Source organism: Misgurnus anguillicaudatus, chromosome 12 (genome assembly GCF_027580225.2).
Source record: "Misgurnus anguillicaudatus chromosome 12, ASM2758022v2, whole genome shotgun sequence".
Taxonomy (NCBI): domain Eukaryota; kingdom Metazoa; phylum Chordata; class Actinopteri; order Cypriniformes; family Cobitidae; genus Misgurnus; species Misgurnus anguillicaudatus.
In genome coordinates this window covers 16,878,096-16,903,767 of record NC_073348.2, presented here as the reverse complement: position 1 = coordinate 16,903,767, position 25,672 = coordinate 16,878,096, and the positions used below count along the sequence as shown (strand labels likewise).

Sequence of the window (25,672 nt, the reverse complement as noted above, 5' to 3'; positions counted from 1 at the left end):
CCCCCCCCCCCGGGTTGTTTACTGTTCATCTCCTTTGGTCTTATGTAAATTTAATTTATTATAATAAAATAAATGCTTGCATCCCCCCCCCCGCATTTCTAGGATTACGACATTAACGCTAGATGTACAATAATGTGAGTACGGAATTTAACTGAGTTAAGCTTTATTTAAACATTTAACGTTACATGTTTGAAAGACGAATCCACGATAGGTTTGTTTTAATTGTACTTCAAAAATTTGCCATGTTAAAATAAATAATAAATATGTTATTTTACCACTTTAAACTCTTACATTTTCTATAATTTATTCGATGTAAATGTAAAGCTTTTGCACATAAATCGTAAATCTGTTTCTATTATTTGAGCACTAGAGGGCGCGCGACGCGCGTGCGTCTGATTGTGGTCACGTGGGTTGAAGCGGCAAGGACATGTGTGCTGTGAATGGCTTTTAATGTAAGTTGTTTTGGGTGTTTTATAAATTAATTAATTAATTAATTTATTTATTTAATACACGTGGATGACTCTCTTTCTGTATGTGCATGTGTAGAAATGTTAACTGTTCGAGCCAGAGGTATTCAGGTCCATCACAACGTACAGATTAGCTGGCCAATCGGAGAACAGTGCACTTTTTACAGATTAAAATATAAAAAATATATATTTACTGCCAAAATATACTTATTTTATATATTTTACACAAACTTTTGTATTTTGGCAAAGAAAAATACTTTTGCCATATTGGTTTTAAAAATAGATGGTTTTTGTATTTGTTGCCCCTGAAATACATTTTGAAAAATATGTTAATATATAAAGGTTAACACTTAATATATATTCGAATTCAAAAATTTATTTAATTAAGCTTTACTTTGTACAAAATGTATTTTAAAACATATTTTTGGAAAGAGAAATACATTTATTTAATAACCTGGGACATTTCTAAATCACTAATCACACAGTAGATTTATTTCTTTACATATGCTTTTATATAAATGAAGAAAAATTGTAGAAGCAATACTAGTTCAGATACTAGGTGGTGCAGCAAAACTACATTACATTTTTGTGCTATTGTATATTTCTAATCCATAATCCACTTTTAGAAAACATCATGTAAAAATATTAAACTCCAAGTCAACTTAGCTGAGAAATGTCTTTATAGGGAAACATGTACACTTATACAACATAAAACTATTATACACAAAAATATATTTTCATATTGTAACAAATATGTTCAGTACACAAAAACAATACCAACTACCAACATCAAAAATAACAGAAAAACACATAAAAGAACAGATCTGCCAGCGAACTGCTCTTAATTCACCCAGGAGGTTTATAGCATTTCATTAAGGTATTGAGGTACATGAGATGAATACATTTCCTTTAGCATAGCGTTACTGTCACAATGAGAATCCAGCCTCAGGTTTAACAACAACAAAAATACCATGATTACAAAAGTCCTTCAAAGTCTTTAGTGCCAAGAGTCCTTCAGTCAGGACACGCTCCCAAAGCTGCCGTTTACATTCTACTGAGAGATGTCCTGCAACAAATGAAAAACGAAAAGTATATCAAAAATTTCTATTTAGCAGTGGCAGATGAATATACTCTCAAGTGTCAAAATGCTTTAAAAAAGGGTATGAACCTGAGAGAACGGCGGGTGTCCCTCTCCAAGTTGTTTTCTGGACCTTCACTCTCATATGAAGCAAGCTGGAGCTCTGAAACATTTCAGGAAAAAAAACAGATTTAGTTTGTTACTCTATACAGTAAGTGTATGTGGTTTAGTTTATACCTAAAAGAACAGAAGGACCCGCTCACCATCTTCAGTGAATACCGGCACACTGATGAGATAGTGAAGTAACTTCCTGTCTCTTTCGAAGGGACATATCACCTGCCTCCACGACAGAAACTCGCTCACTTGTTTAGCCAACTCCCAAAATTTCTGTTACCGAAGATATAAAAATGTGATTAATCACCTAAAAGTAGTATACAGATACTGTAAATAGTATTTATCCATTTACTAAATACTTAATCTGATACAGATGACATTTTTTACACCTGTAACATATAATTATTGTAGTAATAACTGATCCTAACCCTAATCCCAACCCTATAGTGAAACTCATAATTACTCAGTACTCACATGTAACAAGGACACCGTAAAATGAAGTGTATCCAAAAAACAGAACTACTGTCACACCAGTGGCGGCTCGTGACTCCTAATCCAAGAATGCACTAATTCAAAATAAGTGTTCGGCTTGTCACGTGTGTGGTTCCCTTTTCCAAAATATGTGTCCTGCGTGTCGAGAGATCCTGTGTGCATCACGTGCCCTGCCAAAATAAGTGCCTGCTGCACACGCGTAGAAACCGTCCATGACAAAAGAGACGCTCACGTTCCCAAAATACACGCTAGACACTTCCTTAACGGTAAACTCTGATTACACATGAGATTATGCGAGTATCTGGCAAACGTGAGTGTCTCTTTTATTATAAACCCTTTACACGCGTCTGCAGGAGGCACTTATTTTGGCATGAAACATGATGCACACACGATCTCCCAAAGCGCAGAACACATACATTGAAATTACGAACCACACACACGACAAGCTACATACATGTTGTGATGAACTTCGCATCGTGCGCCCTCAAAAAAAGAACTCACAAGCCGCCACTCTCACAATACTAATATAATAAAGTTAGTAGCGACTTTTTAATCAGTTACTTTCCTACCCTGCTATGTAATAACAAACTAAGTTAAATGACAAATGTACGACGGCCTCAATCACAAAAAGTACATCAAAATTGATGTGGCCATTAGGTAATCTATTGACACATCCTTCATTCAGGAAGTAGATGTCTTTGATGAACAAACTGAAGAATGGGATAACAATCTAAAAAAAGGACAGAAATAGTAAACTTACATACAATTACATTTATACGTTTGGTAAAAATGTCACTTAAAAATGTCATAAAAAAACATCTGACACTGTATTACCATTTCCTGGCTCGTGTGTGCTGTACTTGATCTCTGAGTCGCTCCACGCAGTGCTGTGCGGTAGCTGTAAAAGTTGCTCGATGGGTCCATTTGGTGCTAGGGTAGCAAAACAAACCATAAAATTTATATCTATGCATATACACATTCATATTGCAAATGCATACTCCTATAACTGGAGAGTCCGCCACCATTGGCTTAACTTAATACTTTACTATATATGTTACATTACTACGCTCGCTTTTCTATGCTTTTTCTGTCATCTATTAATGTGAAGCTGCTTTGAAACAATTAACAATTGTGAAAAGCGCTATATAAATAAAATTGAATTGAATAATGGCTCCCTTACCACAAGAATGTCAAATTTGTCCGTGTTGACTTTGTTCCAGGTCTTCTTTAGCCGGGATACAGGGTTCATGTTCATTCCAGCTGCACAGTTAAAAAATAAAACTAATCAATTCAAGTGATTTGGCAATAAAATACTCTACTTATAGGGATGGTTCACCAAAAAATTGAAAGTATGTAAAAAATGACTTTGTTCTGCTGACCACAAAGATAGATATTTTGAAGAATGTTTGTAATAAAGCAGACCTGGGGCACCATTGACTTCCATAGCAGGAAAAAAAATACTACCATGGAAGTAAATGGTGCCCCCAATCCGCTTGGCCACAATCACCTTTCAAAACATTTTTGTGTTCAGCAGGACAAAGTAATTTATGCAGGTTTAAATTAACTTGATAGTGAGTAAATGATAATAGAATTTTCATTTTTTTGGGTGAACTATACCTTTAAGATTTTTTTTCAAATGGCTCTAAACTTTGCAAAGAAAAAGCAAGCATTTCTAGGGGAGTGGCCTTAGGAAACAGCCAGAACATCAGAATCTTTCCCTGTGTCACTGGTTTTAGGTCTGCTTTCATGTTTTTACATGGTGGAGTTTTGGTGTCCCATTGAAAGAATAGGGAAATATTACTCTAAAGTCATTTAACAATTTATTGACTTTAGGTTAACTTTGATATTTTCTTATTTTAAGACCATGCCACTATCCATAGCTATTTTCATGTGAGAGTCGTGACTTTAGATGTAGTTCAATATTAACTTGTAATATTAAATGAATGAGTATTAACTGTATTTATTATTATTATGCACTTACTAATAATGGCCATTAGAGAGTTGAAGTTGCCAATGTTGAAGCATTCCTGTGCCACATCTATGAAGAACTCCAAAACTCTCGCTCTGTGTTTCTTCTTCACAGGCTGATGAACAGCAGAGGGCAGTGAAATGTCAGTAACAGCAAACCAAATATGACAACTTACAGGACATTGGTAAAATTTTCACAATTATAAAGAAATCTGCTTGTCTGTTATAGTTATTTTCAAAGAAACAAGATAAACACGACAGAGAATAACAAGACTGTTGTTGTTTTTACAGAGGTTGTGCCAAAATAATTATTTTCCTACCATGCAAATTTCTGTGGCTACAAGGTAAGTTAGTCTGTTGAACCATTCAACGTAAGCCTCCAGGTTATTCACTTTTCTTTTGCTGAAGAAGCTCTGAAAACAGAAATGTTTTTGTCCATTTAGAAACAAGAGTTATATGGGTATATAGATGCATGCTTCAAAAATATCTGCCATGTGGTCTTATATAATAAAGAATAGGGTTGTACAATATTGAAGAAAAATGCAATATGTAATAAGTTCTTAAAGAATGGGATATATACCAATGAGCCATTACATTATGACCACCTGCTCAATATCCTGTTGGACCTCCTTTAGCCTGCAAATCAGCAGCTACGAGTCAAAGCATTGATTTGACAAGATGTCACACTGCAAAAAATGACTTTCTTTCTTAGTATTTTGGTCTTGTTTTTAGTATGCATAGTTAAGCAGATATGTTTTTAATCTAGATTTAAAAGTGTCTAGTGTTGAAGCACATCTTATCTCTTCTGGAAGCTGTTTCCAGCTACAGGTGGCATAATAGCTAAATGCTGACTCACCTTGTTTTGAGTGAACCCTTTGTATTTCTTACTGACCCAATCCTAATGATCAGAGTAATCTGATAAGTTTATATATTTATATTAAGCACAAATTCACAAATTTGTCTTAAAATATGATATTTGTACTAAAAACAAGACAAAAATACTAAGAAAGTCATTTGTGTCAATAGGTTTCCTGGGATATCTTGTACCATAATGTCAACAGCAGGTCCCCCATTTCTCGTATATTGCGGAGATGGTGGTGATGTACCTCAAACCCATTTCTCCAAGTCAAACCGCAAAATGTTCAATTTGGTTCATAGGTGAGGTAATTTGGAGGCCAAGGCATTAAGAGAAATTCACCATCACGTTCCTCGAGCCACTCCTTGAAGATCCTGTTAGTAATGGCCATCACTCACAGGGAACACAGCACTTGGTCCACAATGGAACATGGGGCGGTATAAAACCTAAAATCGGCCCATGATGCCTAATCCACAACTTTTACATATCTGACAGCTGTCAGGATGGTGCAATTGTGATAAAGGGGCCTAAAGTGTCCTGAGAAAACATCGTCCAGCCTGTGTCCATCCAACAGTTCATCCAGGTGCCATAGCTTCTGTTTGTAATTGCCGTATCTGTGCTCAACCATCAATGTGATGCACCAGGAATCTTAGGGCGCACTCACATTATCCAAACCAAACCAAACCATGCCCCAGCGCGATTGTCACCCCTCCCTACTCCCCCAGGTGCACGCACTCACACTGTACTTTTTATCGATCCGAGTCCAGGCACGCTTTCATCATTAAGATGCGATTGTTTTGAAAAAAGCAGGAAGTAAAGCTCTCTCTTAACACTTAAACCCACCGTAAAGATAAGTCTGTGTTTTTTATTCGGAGTTGTTTGGTGTGCGATTACAGACAGCCCTCTCACATGTCATCATATTGCTTAGTTGATCTGTCACATGCGCAGCTCGGACATTCACGTACCCCGCTGCGTGCGTCAAAAGGTTTTTACGAAGGCAGATGAAGGTGAGTGGTCGCGCAACTGACGTGTTCACCTTTTGAATCGCGCTCAGGCGCGATTGCGCTCACACCACAGCCTTCCGCGCCTGAGCCCAAGTGAACCACGCTCCGGCCCACCTCTGCAACCCGGCCGCGGCACGATTAACCAATCCGTGCTCAGGCGCGGAACAGAGCGATCACACTAGTCAGACAAAGGCAACTTTCTTCCAACTATCCACGGCCCAATCACAAAGATCTTGGGCTCATTTCATGCATTGTTGGCGATGGGGTGCAGTTAGCATGGGGACCTGGCTGGCTCATCGGCTAAGCAGGCCCATATGCAGAAGGTTGTGATGAAACGCGCTCTCCGACACATTGCTATGGTCCTTACTGTTTTTCCAAGTTGTTGGAAAAGTACCATCACAATTTTGTCCACTATTAAAATCTGATAAATCGTCAGCTTTTCCCATTTTAACACCAAACACTCTACTGACAGAAAGCTTCATACTTTATACAGTATACTGCTGTATGAAGTGTACCTGGGCCATCGTTTGGTTGCCAGATCCACTTATTTCTCTATGATGGGGTGGGTCAGGTCAATGTATTGGCTCATCGGTGTACAGTATTTTATATGATAATGCTTTACATTTGTAAAATGAAATTAAACTTCATCAAATTTTATACAAAAATGGAAACTTGGGTAAACAACATACATGTTTTACACTGTTTTCTCTGACTTCACTATACATGACTATATGAAGTATTAAAGTATGCATATTGTGATTTACACATTTGCGATATTTCCATAAATTATAGATATTGTGAAACCCTAATTAAGAGATAATTGAAAGCCCACTATTATTACCCAGGTTTTGTGTAATCTGTGAATACACCTTACCTTATGGTTGTCTGAGGGTCTTTTCTGAACAAATGCTCGAACAAATTCTTCAGGGCCAATATAACTGAGCTTTTCCTAGAAAACAATGCAAAAATTCATTTTTTAATGAAATAAATAAGAAATGACAATTGACAATATAATAAAACATCAATACTGGTTCCCAATAGTTTTTAGAGCGGATCTAATCCACAACTAGCCACTACAAACTGTTAAAGTGAGAAGCAGTTAACACTTCTCCTTTATGCTCCACAGAGAAAACAGAGCAGAGTTTGGACCGATGTAAGAATGAGACACAATTTTAACTTTATACTTTTCTTTTCAGAATGTACTCAAACAAACAAAGGAGCGTCATCTCTTACCATTTCAATGTGTGTTAGTTGCTGGGCGAAGACGAAAGGGTCGTCACAGAGATTCATAACACACTCATCTCTGCGTGCTAACTGCGGTTTGGACTTCAAGGCGGTGGGTCTGTCCACAGCAGCAGCGGCGGCGCTGATGGTTGCCAGCGACTCTTCGTACTGTCCGAGAGTGGTCAGTTTGCGCAAGAGCCGCTGAATGAGTCTCTGCATGGCCCTCCGTGACAGCTAGTCACAAAAAACAACAGACGCATTTCCAACGTCAGCATTACAACATTCAGAAACACAGCCATTCACGTCTGTAGCCAAAAACAACATTTGCTAACTAAAGGCGACAGTTCTGCTTTTGATATTACGCCTTGTTTAGAAAAAAAAAGGGTGAGCCAAGAACTGAGGGCATGGAGCCAATAAGACTACGTGGGAATGACGCACTAAAGCCTATTTGGCTGCAAATACTGGTTGCATTATTGTCCAACACACTAACAGACTGTAACAACACCAGTTTATGAAATTATTCATACGAATGCTGTTCAGAAAATAGTCATGCTTATTTACATATGGGCAATCCTATACATTACAGACGTGTGATGCACAATAATAACAATGTTTGTGTTGCATCATCAAAGCTGCATGAATGACATCATCAGTTCCATCTGATTTGATCATGGGCCGCTTACTTCATCTCCAAAAGCAAGACGATGGGTCATCTCTTTTAGGCTGCGCATCATACGCTCGTCTCTGAAGTCGTATGGAAAGGTCTCCGTCCATTCTGTGAGCAGCTGCACAATTTTCGGTGCAATCTCTCGTATTCGTTTCTGTTGAAGAGATGAGGAAAATTCAGCATGCTAGGCATGTCATTATGATCCAGTCACACCAAGGCTATTCTGCTTACTAAAAGCTGATATTATTAATGCAGTTAATGCACTCTTTTTTATTAATAAACAGTCACACTATTTGGGTTGGTTTTAAATAAAATAATAAAAATCATGGAAAGTATTTAAAAGGGACATTTCACAAGACTTTTTAAAGATTTCAAATGAATATTTGGTGTCTCGAGTATGTATGTAAAGTTTTAGCTCAAAATATCATATAGATGATTTATTATAGCATGTTAAAATTGCCACTTTGTAGGTGTGTGCAAAATGTGCCGTTTTGGGTGTGCCATTTAACATGCAAATGAGCTGATCTCTGTATTAAATGGCAGTGCCGTGGTTGAATAGTGCAGATTAAGGCTATTATCCCCTTCTGACATCACCAGGGGAGTCAAATTTCAATTACCTATGATTTCACACTCTTGCAGAGAATGGTTTACCAAAACTAAATTACTGGTATGATCTTTTTCACATTTTCTAGGTTGATAAAAGCACTGAGGACCCAATTATAGCACCTAAACATGAAAAAAGTCAGATTTTCATGGTATGTCCGCTTTAATATTTAATTCATTGCACTGTTATGTAAAATTTAAAATACATCTGCAAAAGTATTTCAAAAGAATTAGAGGAAATAATAGGTATAGACATATAATATTATAGACTCTACATACATACAAATATATTGCAATTAGAGATGCTCCGATCAGGATTTTTGCAGCCGATACGGAGTACCAATTTCTTGTCGTCATGATCGGCCGATACCAACGCCCGATACAGATTCTTTAAGCTACTATGTAAGCTCTTTGATGACTGTAACTGTTAACCTTTTTTCTAAATAAAGTAATAGCACAGATGTTGTCTTTGTTATTATTTAATTAGGCATATTATTGTTGTTTTATTAGATAATCAAATAAATAAAAATATTCATTCTACAAAGAGCAATTTTAAAAAAGTCTTGAAAAAGGCTTATTCCTGTTGAAAGTACTAAAAATAACACACTGCACATATGTCTTCGCTATATGAATTAAAGTAAAACAGTTCTTCAGTCATGAGCAGAGAGTGATTTTCTCTTCAATATTATTGACAAATGAATTAAGTTACTGTAAGTTTAAGATGCGTTACTGCAGGCTTAAGATGTGAGAGATCTTTGCTCTGTACTTGTGTGAATGACAGGCTGTGTCTGTGTGCATGAGTCGGGTGTACACGGACATGAGCAGCTGCGAGTAAAAAAGTTTAAAAACGCATGTAAATAACAAACTTTCAGAATGAAAATGCCATGTCAGCAATAGATACACATGATGTTTATGCTATTTTGATGGGGATGTGAAGATACATGGCACTACATGTTAGGACTGGCGCACGCCCTCATGGAAAATACACCTATCTCTGTAAAGGCAGACAGAGAAATAAAAAATTTACATGTTGGACATGGGCAACGGGTCTTAAAAATGCTGGCACTGCGTAAAAATGGTCTTAAATTGCACCCGCATCCAGAAGCCGTATGATGACAAAAGGAAATAGATAGGTCGGTTCATGACATCTGCAAATTTTGCGAGTAGTACAGATCAAGTCATTTAATGAGATGATAGACCGATACTGATGTGCAACCGATCGACCGGAGCAACCCAATCTGCAATATAATTAATAATTTGGTTATATTGTATCCAAAAACATGTACCTTATCTGTCTGCGGGTCACCGACCCTGTGATGGTCCACACATAAGTAACAAACACGGGACACGAGTTCAAACGGATGCAGAAAGAGGCGGGAACTTAGCAGGAAAGTGAAGATGTAGGATCTCTGGAAAATGACGACATCAGTCAACATTTGCAGTCAATAGCAAGCAACATAGGTTTATAAAAGTGTCATATATATATATATACTGTTATAAGTTTTTCATTTACATAAATTAGCATTAAATAGAATTTCCAAAAAAAAAGTTGAATACGTACATCAGGATAATAGTCCACAGTAGGGACAAGTAACTGTACCAGGGCTTCTAGAGACCCAGACACAAGCTTATTATCACGGTAGTGCAACCCGCCATAGTTTTCTTCCACTGGTTGTCGATGACTATGACCGCTGTTGTAAGAAGCAGGGCTGAATTTGCCTGAATATGGAGTTGTCTGTGGCATGTTGGTTCTGTAGACAGACACATAGGTAAGGAAAGACAGCTCACTACAACCTCTAACTTAAACCCCTGCATACTACACATGCTCTTAATTCTTTTATTGGATTAAGGTAATGTCCCGTGGTCCTGTTCTATTCACAGGATGAAGTGTTTTTGAAGTAAAGGTCATGGTTGTTTTCAAACGAATGCGCGAAACTTAAAATAGTTGCAAAAACAACTACATTTGACTAGTCGTGATGTTTCCATGACAACAGTGAGTCACATTGACTAACCACGTTACATGCCAATCATGACTGCTCCAATCTGGCCCGTAGAACGAGTCTCGCGGTTTTTTCCTTGTTCTCCATTCATCAATCATTAAAGGTGACACTTTCTTAAAGAGGCAGTTAACAACTTAACTGCAGCATTTTCTTTACGTGTCATTAGGGTGGAGATGACAAAGTTCACACATTTGATGATAAAGTGATAGTTTCGTAAAAAAGAAAGCAATTCAGACTCTAATGAAAGGTTCGTGGTGCAATATGGGAAAAGTTTGGATCAGAACAGGAGGAAGAAGGCGATCGTAGGCAGAAGGTGCAGTCAGTCCCCTGCCATTTACTAAACCAGTAATAGTGACTCACTGCCTGGACCAGACTGAACAAAATCACAGCATGACTTTATGCAATCACTCTCTTACACATGTATGAGCAACACAAGCGAAAGGTAAACATGTTTAAACAGATTCGAAAGAACAAAAAACTGACTACGTTAGTGAAAAGTGAAGCGCTACATTAAATAAATAAATATATAAGTTTAGTAAAGTGGAAACATGCTTTTCTAAACATTAGATAGAGAAAACTAAACAGTCAGGTTTTTAACAATACGTGCACTGCTTGATTGCACAATAACATTAAGTATAGATAAGATTTATTGGTCTCCAGTGGCTCGGCCATTTTAAAAGTTATTTGAAAGTCTGTGATTTGCCGAAAGCTGTAAACTTACCCGAGATTTAAACAAAGTTGACAATGAAAACCTCACAACAAATCCGAAAAACAGCCTCCAGAACGCGTGCACACCCCAGATCAAGTTGCCTTCTGCGATGAAAGATCGCCGATCGCCTTCTTATCTTTGATAATCTGTTGCTGCGCGCGAAACAAATAATCAATTCATGTCAAACGTACCACAAAACGATAATTTGTAACGATTGATAGCCTCCATTGTTTTAGTTGTAATCCAAATCGTAAACAACAGATACTAAAACCGAATTCTTCCAAGACTCAGCATTAGGGAAAACCGGAAAATGCGGTTTCACCCACACGGGCAGATCCGACCAATCAGAGACAGGGATCAACAAATTGAAAATTTTTAGTGATCTTATTGGTCAGACTGATGTCCATCAAAGTCAAAGACGCGCACAAACAACACTGACAAACTAAGAAAACAAGAGTTGGTTGTTTGTTTTCTAAGTGTAAGTTTGACAGTGTTGTGTGCACACACCCTAAAATAAGATTCTCTAAAAACACGAATGTAAATATTCTGTTTTGTGGTATATTTTGTTATTGCATTATGGTGGAATATTATAGCATTTATCTTTTAAGAGCTACATAAGACTAAAATGTATACTTCCTGTGACTGTAGCCTACTGTGCATTTACTACGTGAGACTGTACTCTATCAGACTTCGTTTTGGTCTTATTTTTTAAACACATTTAAAAATCAATTTAATTTCTTATATATATATATATATATATATATATATATATATATATATATATATATATATATATATATATATATATATATATATATATATATGTGACTATTATATAATGTCACTATTTCAAATCTAAATGTCATATATATATATATATATATATATATATATATATATATGACATTTAGATTTGAAATAGTGACATTTTAAAAATCTTATCTATATATGACATAATGAGCTCATTAAATTTAAAAAAAATTACAAGACCTTAAAGGAAGAATAATAAAAAAAATGAAAATCCTGTGATCATTTACTTGCCCTCATGTTGTTTAAAACCAGTATAATTTCTTTGTTCTGCTGAACACAAGATATTTCAAAAAATGTTTATTACCAAAAAGATCTGGGGCACCACTGACTTCCAAAGTATTATTTTTTCTTATTATGGAAGTCAATGGTGCCCCAGATCTGCTTAGTTACAAAAATTTTTCCAAATATCTTCCCAGTTGGCGGCCGGTGACTTATTTTTCGTGGGTGCATGAAGCGAAGCTCGTCACAACATGTATTTAGCCTGTCATGTGTGTTGCTGGTCATGTCAAAATATGTGTTCGGCGCGTCATGTGAACAATGTTCATCATGCGTCTTGTCAAAATACGTGCCTGCTGCACACGTGTCTAAAGGGTTTAAGGGTTAAAATTTTTCAAAATATCTTCCTTCCCAGCTGGCGGCCGGTGACTTGTTTTTCGAAGGCCCACGATGCAGAGCTCGTCACAACATGTTTTTAGCCCGTCATGTGTGATGCTGGTCATGTCAAAATATGTGTTCTGCGCGTCATGTGAACCCCATCATGCGCCTTGTCAAAATAAGTGCCTGCTGCAAACGTGTCTAAAGGGTTTATGATAAAAGAGACGCTCCGTTTGCCAGATACTCACTTAATGTTTGTATAGTGTTAAGTTAGTGTCTTGCGGGTATTTTGTGAACGTGAATGTCACTTTTATCATAAACCCTTTCGACGCGTGTGCAGCAGGCATGTATTTTGACGTGACGCATGAGGCACGTGGTTCGCATGGTGCAACAGACACATATTTTGACATGACGAGCAACACACATGAAACTCCGAACACATATTATTAAATTGCGCCCCTTGGAAGAGAAGTCACCGGCCGCCACTGCAGCAGAACAAAGAAATCGACATAGATGAGTAAATAGTGACAGAATTTTCATTTCTGGTGGTACTGTTCCTTTAAGCTCCATTATTCCCATGGTAAACACTTCCTTCCCACTCTTTTTAGAATGACATGTGTTTTCATACATCTGTGGGTGTAGTCGATATAAGTAATCAAAGTGGGAGTTTGTGTTATATAAATCTTGAATTACATCAATGCAGAGGGAGGTAAGTCTCATTTTGACAGTAGGTGGATTTTATTTCGAGCCCAAAGCTCTTCAGCTCCACTTAACAGAGCTTCTGTAAGAATAATTCACCCCTGCGAGGCCCTTTGCTGAACGATTAGCTTCGCCCACACCGATAAGAGGCACCTGTATGCTGAGGACTTCCAGTATGACTTGAGTTCAGTTATAGTGTTGGAATCCACCCACGGTGCTGAAGCCCTAAACTATGTGGCCCCGTTAATGCTTGAGGGGCACAGAAGAGCTGAATTATCACATGTGGTAAACATATCTTCAGCTAACACCCACAAAGACTCAACCAACAGATCGGATCCCTTTGGGAACTCCAATCTTTTATATCTCTGGACTAACTGTGATGGTGTTGTTACTTATTAGGCTGGAGTTACATAACAGGATCTACGTCAACACACGCTTCACAAGAACATTTCCTTTTGCTTTTTTGCATGCTCCACACAACAAGAGTAATGATATCTAGTTTTTGTCATAAATAAAGCACTTTTTAAAGTCTATGCTTCAGCTTATTTTCTATATACAATGGAATTTATTTGGATTTTTATATAAAAAAGTAAATGTTTCATTACATAAAAAAAACATCAAACTAAGTGGATTCTGTCAACAAATCATATTAAACTTCAGTTTTTTTCTCATCTGTTTCAAATAACTTAAACCAGTCAAAGTAATATTCAGTGGTTTTGAATTCAAGTTCACAGATGTGTCTTAGCAAAGTAACCACATATGTTGTTAATCACATTAACTAAATAGTTTTGAATATTGTATCTGATGTTTAATAATTTTTGTGAATCTATTTTTGTGAAATTTTTCCTATATACCTCTTCATGGACTTATACTAGGCCTAATGCATACCGCAAGCATTAATGAACAATTTTCAAATATGAATATAATACTCTCTAGCCTATATCTGCTTGTACTACGACATAATTCAAACAATAAGCAAAAAATGCTAACCATTCTGAAAGGAAATTCCACCCGACAATAAGAATGAAACCTGCTAGCTGTTAAGGAAGAGTGCCATAACATCTGTTGGATCAACAATGGGCGGGTTTAAATGTGGTGGTGGGAGGGAGGGAGTGAGTCACTGCTTTCCAGTAAGAAACTGATTTAGCCCCCTGGTGCATTGACCTTCAAACAACAGTGTCCTCTATGTGCGATTGAATACTTCCATAACCCCTTAGCTGCCCCCCATGGTGACGTCACCGCGACACCAGTGCTAATGACCGTCACTGCCACATGCGCTCACTCATGAAGGTGAACTATTCATGTCTGGGACACTGAAATACTTTTTCGATGAGTACAGTTCCAAAACCGTCCCTGTTTTTTGGTAGGAATTTCCTGTAAATATCTGTGAACTTGAAATAATAAATAATGAACACATGAGGTCTGTTGTACTAGGATGATGACTAATAGCACACGTGTTGTTATCCAGAATCAGTGATAATCATTTACATGTGCGACGTGTCACTTTGGTTGAGCAATGATTATTTTATGGCAGATTCCCTATTTTCCTTGAAAATTAGTGTATTTGTTTTTTATTTTTAAAATAACTTTAGCTATGTTGTCAAACACTTTAAACAGTTCTTAATACCAGTACACAATTATAAACCTTCACCTCAAGCTTTCCTTTGCACCAAAACTAATCTCTTTATTGCCATCACGGTTAAGGATATGATCACTTGGTATATATCTTAAAGGTGCATTGTGTAACTTTAAGAAGGATCTCTTGACAGAAATGCCTTATAATATACATAACTACATAATCAGTGGTGTATAAAGACCTTACAAAATGAACTGTATTACCTTAAAAGGGACAATAAGTAGGATTTACCCATATCTAGTGGTGAAATTGTATTTTGCATTCAAACGAATAGTGCTCTCTAGCGCCTCGCTTTTTCAAATGCGTGTTGCAACTACGGTAGCCGTTATGTAATCACTGATCTCCTTGTCCGTTTCAGCTAGTTCACATGTTCTGAATGAAAACGCATTGTGGAAACGCGTTGTAGGCTAGTGCTTTTTGTCCCTCTCTGCTATTATAGTTTATCAGTATGGCGGAACGACATGGAAGCCTCCTTACTCAAGGTAAGTAAGGAGAAGAAATTATAAGCTTACAAAGAAAAGTCAGATCATTGGCAGAGGTCATTTGACACCAACAAGTACATATTTATGAATAAAAACATTGATTTTGATTAATAAAATACTTAAAACCCTACTTACTGTCCCTTTAAATGAGCTGTTTTTATCTCCATACACCCAGGGTCCCCTTGCATGGAAGTCGCCTTCATGTTTCTACAGTATAGCCATAAACAGACAAACTGCTCTACAGAGCGCATTTCATTCCTACGTTGTCTCAAACGACAATATATTTGTCCTGTGGTGGCTACCATATTCGTTATGAAATTGAGGGATGAACTTTTGGTTGCAATTTGTAATCTCACCACTATGCAGCTAAAATCTACGCACACCACATTTAATATTTAATAATACATTTCCAAGTTTCTGTTATTTATATTTTCGTGTAAAGCTGCTTTGTTAACAGCTGGGTTTCCATTTAAACGTGAAGTGACTCTTTTTAAAATTCGCAAAAAAAAGAAAAACAAACAAATGCAAATTTGATGCATTTCCATCAAGTTGTTTGAGCGAATGATGGTGGTATTGGTAATCTAGTAACCAACAGTAAACAAAACAAGGCAGGCGTGGAAAATGGGGACAGGACTGCATGTAGTCACTTTTCTGGCAAGTCATACATTTAGTTTGAGTTTAATGTTCATTACGTCAGAATGTATTCTGCAAATGCATTTCCAACTCTCATTATTCGCATTTACTCTTCATCGCATATGTCAAAAACCACCTCAACTAAGCGCAAAACATTTTTGCGAATTAAGAGATTTTTCTTTTAAATTTTGCGTTTCCATCATTTGTTTTTGGATGCGATACTTCAAAATGCACATAAAATTATGGTGATGGAAACATGGCTACTAACATTAAAGGAAAACACCACCGTTTTTCAATATTTTACTTTGTTCTTTGCTCAACTTAGACGTATTAATAAATACCTATCTTTTTTAAATGCGTACACTTAATCTTTGTACAGCGCGTCATGAATGTGTTAGCATTTAGCCTAGCACCATTCATTCCTTAGGATCCAAACAGGGATAAATTTAGAAGCCACCAAACACTTCCATGTTCCGGTACAAGTTACAATCTGTAGCTGTTGCCTCTCTATCGCCATCTCTTAAAATTGTAGGTTACTTTGTGTAGTTTATGTTTCTTGAAAAAAATTAAATGACAAAACAATGACAATTTCCCGCCAAAATCTGACCCAACAACTGATTTTTTACCAAAAAAAGAGTTATGGGTTGCAGCTTTAACTGTAATTTGTCAAATATATTAAAAGTTGCAGTGTTTGCATCTAAAGTGTCTAAAACCCCGTTTAAGCAAGTACTACAGGATGAAAAGCACTGTAACGGGTGCGCACTAAACGGCCGCAACGAGACCGCTCTAAACAGGTGGTCTCGAAGTGGTTGTCGCCGAACTCTGGGGCGACCCCTGTGGTGTGGACACTGCTGGACCTCGGGCCGAACCAAATTATATTGTGGGTTAACAACAAACAAGCCAATCCTGGTCCGTTGCAGAGATTCGCTGTCTCCTTTACGTTTGAGCTGATGATTTTATAAATGCATAGCTGTCCTCCACACACAAATAGTGACATTACGGGCTTTTTAGCAAACGGCTCTGTGAGAAAGGCTTTAATAGAACAGCTACGCAATTTCGCATTAAAGCAAAGAAACTTTGTAAATACGTGCATCGTTTATCTCCACATCTTGATAGCTGCGCTCTCCCTGTCAGGCTGGTTGTCGTGGAAACGTGGGGGTGGTCATGAGACGGTAACGGCGCATTCACACGGGGCGTCAGCGTTAACGCTTCCCATTCACTTTTAATGGGTGACGTCATGCGTTGCCGAACTGAATTGTGGATCCGTCGGCGATGCGTCAGTGCCGTTGCTCGCGGCAGAAGTTGAACATTTCTCAACTTTTCAAGCGGCAACGCGTGCGTCAGCCAATCAGATCGCCTTATGCAAATTACCTAGACAGAGCCAGCCAATTACGTTTATGGAAGAACGGAGCATGTGTAGCGGCCACTGTGATTGGTTGTTGGCCACGCTTCAGACAAGCCTTCCGTTAAGCGTTAACGCTGACGCCCCGTGTGAATGCGCCGTAAGAGCTGTCAGAGACCAATGACAGTGCTGACCGTTGTCACGTGGTGTACGGTGCGGCATGTCGAGTACAGTAAAAAATTTAAACAAATTAGCGTCGCACACCTGAAGTCAATAGATAGGTGCTAAAAAAAGTGAACACGGACCACACTAACTGAAAAATTATACAATGTATTTTGGTGCGCTCTGAGGCTGTACCACGGTGCGCACCAACATATGTGAAAACACCCTTAAATGCATTAATAAAGATGAGACATAGTAAATATAATTTTGACTATTTAGTACGGTAGCTACTAATAGTATTCAAATTGGGACGCAGGGGAAAAGTTATATATTTGGGGTGACTATTCCTTTAAAAACCCTCAATCGAAAATATTTAACAGATGCGTTTTTATTGTTTATTTAATTTTGTTTGCATATTTTACAACAGAATTATTAATTTTGTATCTTACCAATTAAATAACTTCTGTGGTGCATGCTTAATGTTTATTTTTAGACTTATTGCAGGTGCTTGGAAGAGTCCTTGAAAGGGAAGGTACAAATGAAAAAACAGGATGTGCTCCAACATGGCTGTGTCATTTACGGTTCATTGCTACTACAATCTTTCATCTCCGTCATGATCCAAATTTGTTTACCACTTACTTTCGAGAGCTTATATTGTAGTAACATTCCAGCAGTGTGCAGACAGATCTGTTCATTATGAGCATATGTGCATGCGGTGTGGTTGTATGTGTGTGTGTGCAAGCTCAAGGGAAAGGGAGTGGATAAGAGTGTAACTCTTCAAACTCACACACATATACACACACACTGGGAACAGTAAGTGCAGCTGGCCAGGAAAAACAACAGGGGAGGAGAGGGCGGGACTTTCAGGAAGAGTGGGAGACTGAGAGAGAACGATCTCAACCAGACAGGATCCCATTCCCACAGTTTTTCTTTCTTTTTGTATGCATGTTTGTGTCATTTGCTGACTTTCTTTCCAAGTCCGAAGTGACAAAAAAAGAATGCCTAGCCCAACAGCTCCTGCATCACAGGATGTTACTAGAAAATATGTGTCACACCATGTCACAATAAACAGACAGTGATGCCACTGTTTTCAGAGTTTGTTTACGGTAAAGTTATAGTTTCTATGCACACTGTAGCATTAATTAGTTCATCGACCCCACCCAAAAAAGTGGAAAACCGTAAACAGACATTTGCAGTAAATAACATGGGTAAATCTCACAAAATCATCACCCCTAAAGCAATTGAAAGGATTCAAATTAAAGAAATGTGAAAACTCAGATTTAAAATCATTAAGGGTTTTAGCATTTCAATGACAGTAAAGCAAAACCCCAAACTTCTTTGCCCTGGTCTGTATTTACACTGTCAAAAAATTAATGGCCAAAAAAATTGTTCCAAGCTTTACTGGGACAGTACCCTTTAAAAAAGTCCTAATATGTCCAATTTAAATACAGATATGTAAACATTTGGTACCAATCAAGTGTGCCGCACAAGCCCTGAAAAGTGAAGCCAAAACGTCTCGTTCGCCCCCCAGTGACTGGTCCCAGTATAGGTCATAAACCCCGCCTCCCCATGTTATTCAATGGGACTTGAGTCCAACTAAAAAATGTAATTACACTTCAATTATCTTTTTTCCGAAGCTGGTTTCTATCACTTAATGTAGTTGTTATCACGCTGATGTAAAAGTGTTTGTTTTTAAAATAAGTTTGTGTTTAGTTAGTTATTTAATTATATAAAACGGTGGTGTCACGTCATGATTGACAGCTGTGATATCGTGTGATATGCGCATTCTGCGAGGGCGGGGTCTTGATTTCGCGGCTTTACTTCCTGCTCACTACTGCGCTGGACTGGTCCCAAAATCGCTACTGCGCAGACTCAAGACCCAAGTCAGCGCCATATCGGCTTCACTTTTCACCAATGGAAGAGAGCGAACAGGTGTCGTCCATCTTTTTTACATCTTTTATACAGTCTATGGTACCAATATGTACCTTGTATGTATACTAAGAGCATCCTTGGTACAAATATGTACCTCTGAGGTACTAAAATGAACTCTAAGGGGCCGATCACACCAAACGCATTTATGGCAGTTGCAGGCACCTTTTTTAAAAATGATTTTCTATGGGCAGTGAGCGTATGCGCACTGTTTATGCATGCCAAACACCTTGCGTTTTTAGCACACATTTTTGAAGTAACGCTGAGAGTGAAAAAGCGCATGATGTCATTTGCGTCTTTCCATTGTCCAATCAAATAAGGGGAGAGGCAGGCCTTGAGTTGTGGTGACAGAAGTTTACAGTTGTTTGGAACAACCGGACTGCACTCACTTACGGTCCATTCACATGGGGCGTAATTAGGGCTGTCACGATTCTCCAAATCCTCGATTCGATTACATTTTCGATTCTGATGTCACGATTCAATTCGATTCTCGATTTTTAAATGATTTTTTTTTAAGACAAAAAATTATATGCCTTTATTATTATTATTATTATTATTATTATTATATTGTAGGCTCCTGTTTGTGTTTGATGGAATACAAACGCGTCGTGCTGTCAGTCAGTCTTTCTCTCTCTGTCTATCGCACTCGTGAGGCCGTTCATGGTTGGATATCGCAGTTGAAGGGGCGGTATCATTATAATAAGATCCCTTAGCTACGTCATGCGGGGAGCGAAATCCGCATTACCTATTTATTCACATGCTTGTAGAGAGAGCCTTACCAAAACAAAGTTACAGGGTTGCTATTTTTCATGTTTTCTGGGTTGGTAGAAGCACTGGGGACCCGATTATAGCACTTAAACATGGAAAAAGTCTGATTTTCATGGAATGTCCCCTTTAAATATTGAAGCGTGAGCGCACATTTGTTGTTAACTGTCATACATTTTACAAAGATGCCGCTTGCTCTAACCTTGATCGAGGGTGAGAGGTGCACAAACAAACCGGAGACAGTAAAGGGGGTTGCACACCAGACGCGCAGCTCAGCGCCGCATCGAGTCGCGTCTAGGACAACTCGGAGGTATCGTAAACCAAAATTGCACATTAAATAGCGCAAGCTTTGTCAGATATCGTCTACTTCAAAATGCTAAATATACGTTAGCAGCCAATGTTAATGTCACGCCCAGGGGCTGGCTGTGCTTTGACTAAAGCCACGCCCCTTCTCAACTTCCACCTCGAGGAGGTCCCCAAAGCCAACCCAATGACCAGACAACAACGAGAGCAGGTAAAATTTAAAACAATCTTTATTTATTAAATATTTAAAAAGAATGGGGGATTGGGGAAAGGGCAATTTAAAACTAAATGTTCCTCTGACTCTTCCCTCCAGGGGGTCTGTAGTGCTGGGCCAGACAGGGGCAAGGGGCAGCAGAGATGTAAACCCCCGTAAGCCGGGGGAAGGGAACGTCAGGCTCCGACCTGGTCCCTGCTAGCTGTGGCGCCCTACTTCTTCTTCCTGGAGGCAGAATAAATATTTGTATGACTGGTGAATGGACTCCTCACTGCTTGCGTACCTCTCTTCGTTCGTTTCCTCTGGTGTTCACTTCCTCTCTTTCTCTCTCCACAGACAGCAGCTGGGACACGAGACACAGTTAATTCAACTTGGCTCTCTCACCTCTTCGCTGCACACAGCCTACGGTAAGTATGAGGTTTGTTCGGTTCGTTTTCTCTGGCGTTCACTTTCTCTCTTTCTCTCTCCACAGACAGCAGCTGGGACACAAGACACAGTTAATTCCACTTGGCTCTCTCACTTCTTTGCTGCATACAGCCTACGGTAAGTATGAGGTTTGTTCGGTTTGTTTTCTCTGGCGTTCACTTTCTCTCTTTCCCCCCCCACAGACAGCAGCTGGGACACAAGACACAGTTAATCCAACTTGGCTTTGTCACCTCTTCGCTGAATAGAGACTCCTGTACCGATGAGTTTTGTTCGGTTCGGTTTCTCTGGCGTTCACTTTCTCTCTTTCACTCTCCACAGACAGCAGCTGGGACACAAGACACAGTTAATTCCACTTGGCTCTCTCACCTCTTTGCTGCATACAGCCTACGGTAAGTATGAGGTTTGGTCGGTTCGTTTCTCTGGCGTTCACTTTCTCTCTTTCTCTCTCCACAGACAGCAGCTGGATGCAGTGTCCTCCTGTTCAAATTTAGATCACAGACCTGGGGGTTATTTAGTTGCATAAGGTAAGCACGGCGGACTTACGATACTTGCAATTGGGTCAGGTGGGATATGCAGTTTTCCATGTAACGTCGGGGGCGGACCCTCTCGACGAGCGTGTTGGTCACAGAGGGGTGTACTCGTCGCACCGTCACACCAAGGCCGAGCGCTGCCCTCTCACGTCATCGTTAGGCGATCTTCCACCGGACAGGGGCGCCCTTTTGTAGGGACCTCGGGACGGGCGAGATTTCCCTACACCACGTTCTCTGCAACAGTAAGTATTTCGTAGAATCAAAATATCCACAATAGCATTCCCTAGTTGTACTCACGTATCCACTAGTTTCCCAGCTCTCCGCCGCCGCTCTTCGCGACCCCCAAATGCCTCGACAGGACTCGTTTCAGGGCACCACTCCGTCGCTCGTAGCTAGAAGCACACTCACACGTACAGTATAATAGTGTTCCACCAGGGCCGACAGCCTCTTCGTTCTCCCAGACAAAGTGTATGAAGGCGGGGGTTTGTCTGACAAGACACACACAGCAATACACAGCAGAATACACAGCACCACGCTATAGTGAAAGTTTCCACAGCACAAAGACTCACCCACCACAATCGTGTACACACAAAGGACGCCCGTCTTCGCCCACTTTGCCCGAGTCCGATCGGCGATGAATCTCGCGGCCTTAGTGGTGGTCTCGTCACTGTGGCTGGCTTCGACCAAAGAATCTCCTCGGCTCACCCACCACGCTTCCCTAGGGGTAGGGCCGCTCTCCTTTTCCTGGAGGGGTTTACTAGAAGACAGGTTAGTAAATACACAGTGGCTGTACAGCAATACGGTTACTCACTCGTCAATTTAAAGTGTTTCTCTCTCTCCTTTTTCTCCGTTCCCTTCGACCAGCAACATCAATACTGCAACAGTACGTCTCTTCCAAACACTTCTATAACTTCTCCACAGTTAGTACTCACACAACTCCATTTCTTCTCCTCTTAATGTGTCTTCAATTACGTTGTTTACGTTCGTCTTTCAACCTTTAAGGTTTGCACTTACTTCTAAAGTCTGTTTCAACTTGAGAGGGAGAATCCGACCGCCGCCAATAGCGCGTCGAGTGAACCTCGACAACAGTCACAAAAAGCACCCCTAACTGTGATTAAAGTTGATCTTAAATACCGTTTGGTTCGACGTATCCTCCAATCGCCGACCGCTGTGGTGAACTAGGCACAGCTGTGTTCAATTCGCCGATTTTCCTCCTCGCGGCGCTACCGGAAGTTCCGGTGTTCTCTCTTTCCGGTCCGGGTGGAAACACTTCCGGGCGGAACCAAAATTCCCAACTTTTGGTTCCGCCCCTAAAGATCGTCACCTTGTGACATTAATCGTTAATGATTTGGGACAAATATGATGGTATTTAATGTTAAACTATGTGAGTGGGCGCTCTGTGGCATGACAGGGATTTGAGCAACTTCCTGAGTCAAAGCTGGGCCCCGCGGACAGGCGCCACCTGTCGGTGCGCGTATGCTCATAGAAAACAATGTGATCGATTTTTTTAGAACAGCGCGGTGCTGAGCTGCTCGTCCGGTGTGCGACCCCCTTAAGAGAGTGCAGTCTGGTTGTTCCAAACAACTTTACACTTCTATCACTACAACGGAAGGCCCGTCTATCCCCTCATTCGATTGGACAATGGAAATGTGCAAATGATGTTAGGCGCTTTTCCACTCTCAGCGCTCCTTCAAAATCCCGCGCTGCGGCAGGCGGCAAAAAACGCAAGGCATTCGGTGCGCATAAACAGCGCACATAACGCTCATTGCCCATAGAAAATCATTCAAAAAAAGCGCCTGTAACTGCCATAAACGCGTTTGGTGTGATCGGCCCCTAAGAGTTCATTTTAGTACCTCAGGGGTACATATTAAATATGTGCCTGTACCAAAGATGCTCATATACCTAAAGGCTGGTTCACACGGCAGGATAATTAGGCCGATTTTAGCCCCAATTCACCCCTTCCGACAATCTTAAGGATGCTCCGATAATCGTAAAATAAACTGATCAGATATTCTTGCCGTGTGTGGTGTGTTTAGACTGCTCTCGTCTACTCGGAAGCCAATCAGAAAGCGAGGTGACGAAGCAGCGAGGAAGTACCGGGAAGTCACGGGTCATATTTACTGCATCTCAATGCATCCAACTATGGACTAGACCAAGGGTAAAACAGAAATTGCGCGCAAACGCAATTTTCGGTTAAAAACAAACTGCAAACTATCGCCACTGCATCCTCTTCGTCCGCCATGATTGTTTACTCTGAAATCATGTTTGATCGTGAGAGATTTTGCGAGATTTCCCGTCTGACCTGGGACTGCTCGGGAGTCAAATCGGTTCGTGTGTGATGTGTTGATTTTGCCATGTGGCAGCGCACCACTAACTGTACGACCAAAACTGTTAGACCCGCGATGTTTTATCGCCGTGTGTGGGGTCTCTCAGGGTTGGAAAATCGGCCGACGATTTTAAAGTCTTACCGTCTGTACCAGCCTTAAGGTACATAATATTGGTACCAAAAGTTTACATATCTGTATCTACATTGTACATATTAGGACCTTTTTAAAGGGTACTGTCCCAGTGAAGCTTGGAACTATTAATTGGCCATTCATTTTTCTGACAGTGTAAATACAGACCAGAGCAAAGAAGGTTAGAGTTGTGCTTTACTGTCATGAAAATGCTAAAAACCTTAATGATTTTAAATCTGAGTTTTCACCTTTCTTTAATTTGAATCCTTTCAATTGCTTTAGGGGTGATATGTTTTGTGAGATTTACCCATGTTATTTACAGGAAATGTTTGTTTATGATTTTCGCTTCACAATACACAAGAGAATGATTTATTTGGGGGTGTCGATGCAACTGCAATAAACGCATTTGGAGGGATCGGCCCCTTAGACTGTAACATATTCCCCCAAATTCACATTACCATAACTGACCTGGACTTTTCTGGGATCTGACTATATATTTAATTAGTTATATATTTGCCAGTACAACACTGTATTTACTGTAAAGCTACTGTGAGATGTGCTATATTGAGATTCAGCTATTTAGAAGAAAATATAAAAATAAATAAGCATCATATGTACTTCATTAAAATTTTTACTGCAAGCTCTGTAGATTTTCAAGCAGACTCTGAAATCTCGTCCTTCCATCAATTCAACACAAACAGTCTGTTAACCTGCATGTGGGCCTCAGAAGTTCATACACAGAAGCCAGAAGAGCATCTACAGCCATCTCTCCTGCACAAACAAACAATCTCATGAGATCCACAGAAGAAAAACATCAGATGACCTCACATGGCAGAAAAGCACCGTGTTTCCCTTTTGCTTATTCAGGGTCAACACTGTGTCCGTTGCTGTACTGTAACGTAGTGCAATGCTAATGGCTTTGTTATGGCAGTGTAGCACTTCATTATCAGGCATTTGTGCTGATAAAGCTCTGTTAGCTTCCCTGGTGAATGTGTGTGTGTGTGTGTGTGCGTGTGTGTGTGTGTGTGTGTGTGTGGGCTTTGTGTGTTTTTGAAAAGGCTTGTTAAAAGCAGCCCGCCTTGAAAAGTGGAAATGAAGCCAGAGTTGTAAACACAGCTGCGGCAGGCCGCTATTGTTTTTGCCGGGCATACAGGAGCTCAGGAGAAAAACGGAAAAGACTAAGAATGCAAAAACACTGGACGTGTACAGTAGGTTCGTACAATATCATGAGTTATAAGCACATAACAATGTTTGCAGTATTCACACTAAAGTATGAACTGTATAGAAATGTTATAGAAATTTAAATGAAAAAGAATACAAAAATGTAAAAAAATCCATATGTGAAAAATATAACAACACCATATCAGGCATGACAGCATCTGGAAAAACCTAAATTGCGCTCTTTTATGTCAAGCTAAATCATTTAACTGTAATATATTTTGGGATATAATTGGTGTATGGCTTTGGGGTTGACAGTTTTACAGTTTAAGAGAACATGAAACGCCTTGA

General features: G+C 39.4%; 1 protein-coding gene across 1 annotated transcript; it reads right to left on the bottom strand.

Annotated features, from left to right (window-relative positions):
• Positions 1-1,129: 1,129 nt before the first annotated feature.
• On the bottom strand, positions 1,130-11,521 carry rasgef1bb (RasGEF domain family, member 1Bb). Its single transcript, XM_055209048.2, has 14 exons — positions 11,195-11,521; positions 10,035-10,224; positions 9,760-9,882; positions 7,887-8,024; positions 7,213-7,437; positions 6,854-6,928; positions 4,440-4,532; positions 4,133-4,235; positions 3,332-3,411; positions 2,986-3,081; positions 2,786-2,881; positions 1,809-1,932; positions 1,636-1,708; positions 1,130-1,533 (listed from the first exon to the last, which is right to left on the bottom strand). Exons 2-14 carry the CDS (start codon positions 10,215-10,217, stop codon positions 1,512-1,514), a joined length of 1,431 nt encoding a protein of 476 aa, XP_055065023.2. The 5' UTR covers positions 10,218-10,224; positions 11,195-11,521; the 3' UTR covers positions 1,130-1,511.
• Between the last annotated feature and the right edge of the window lie 14,151 nt (positions 11,522-25,672).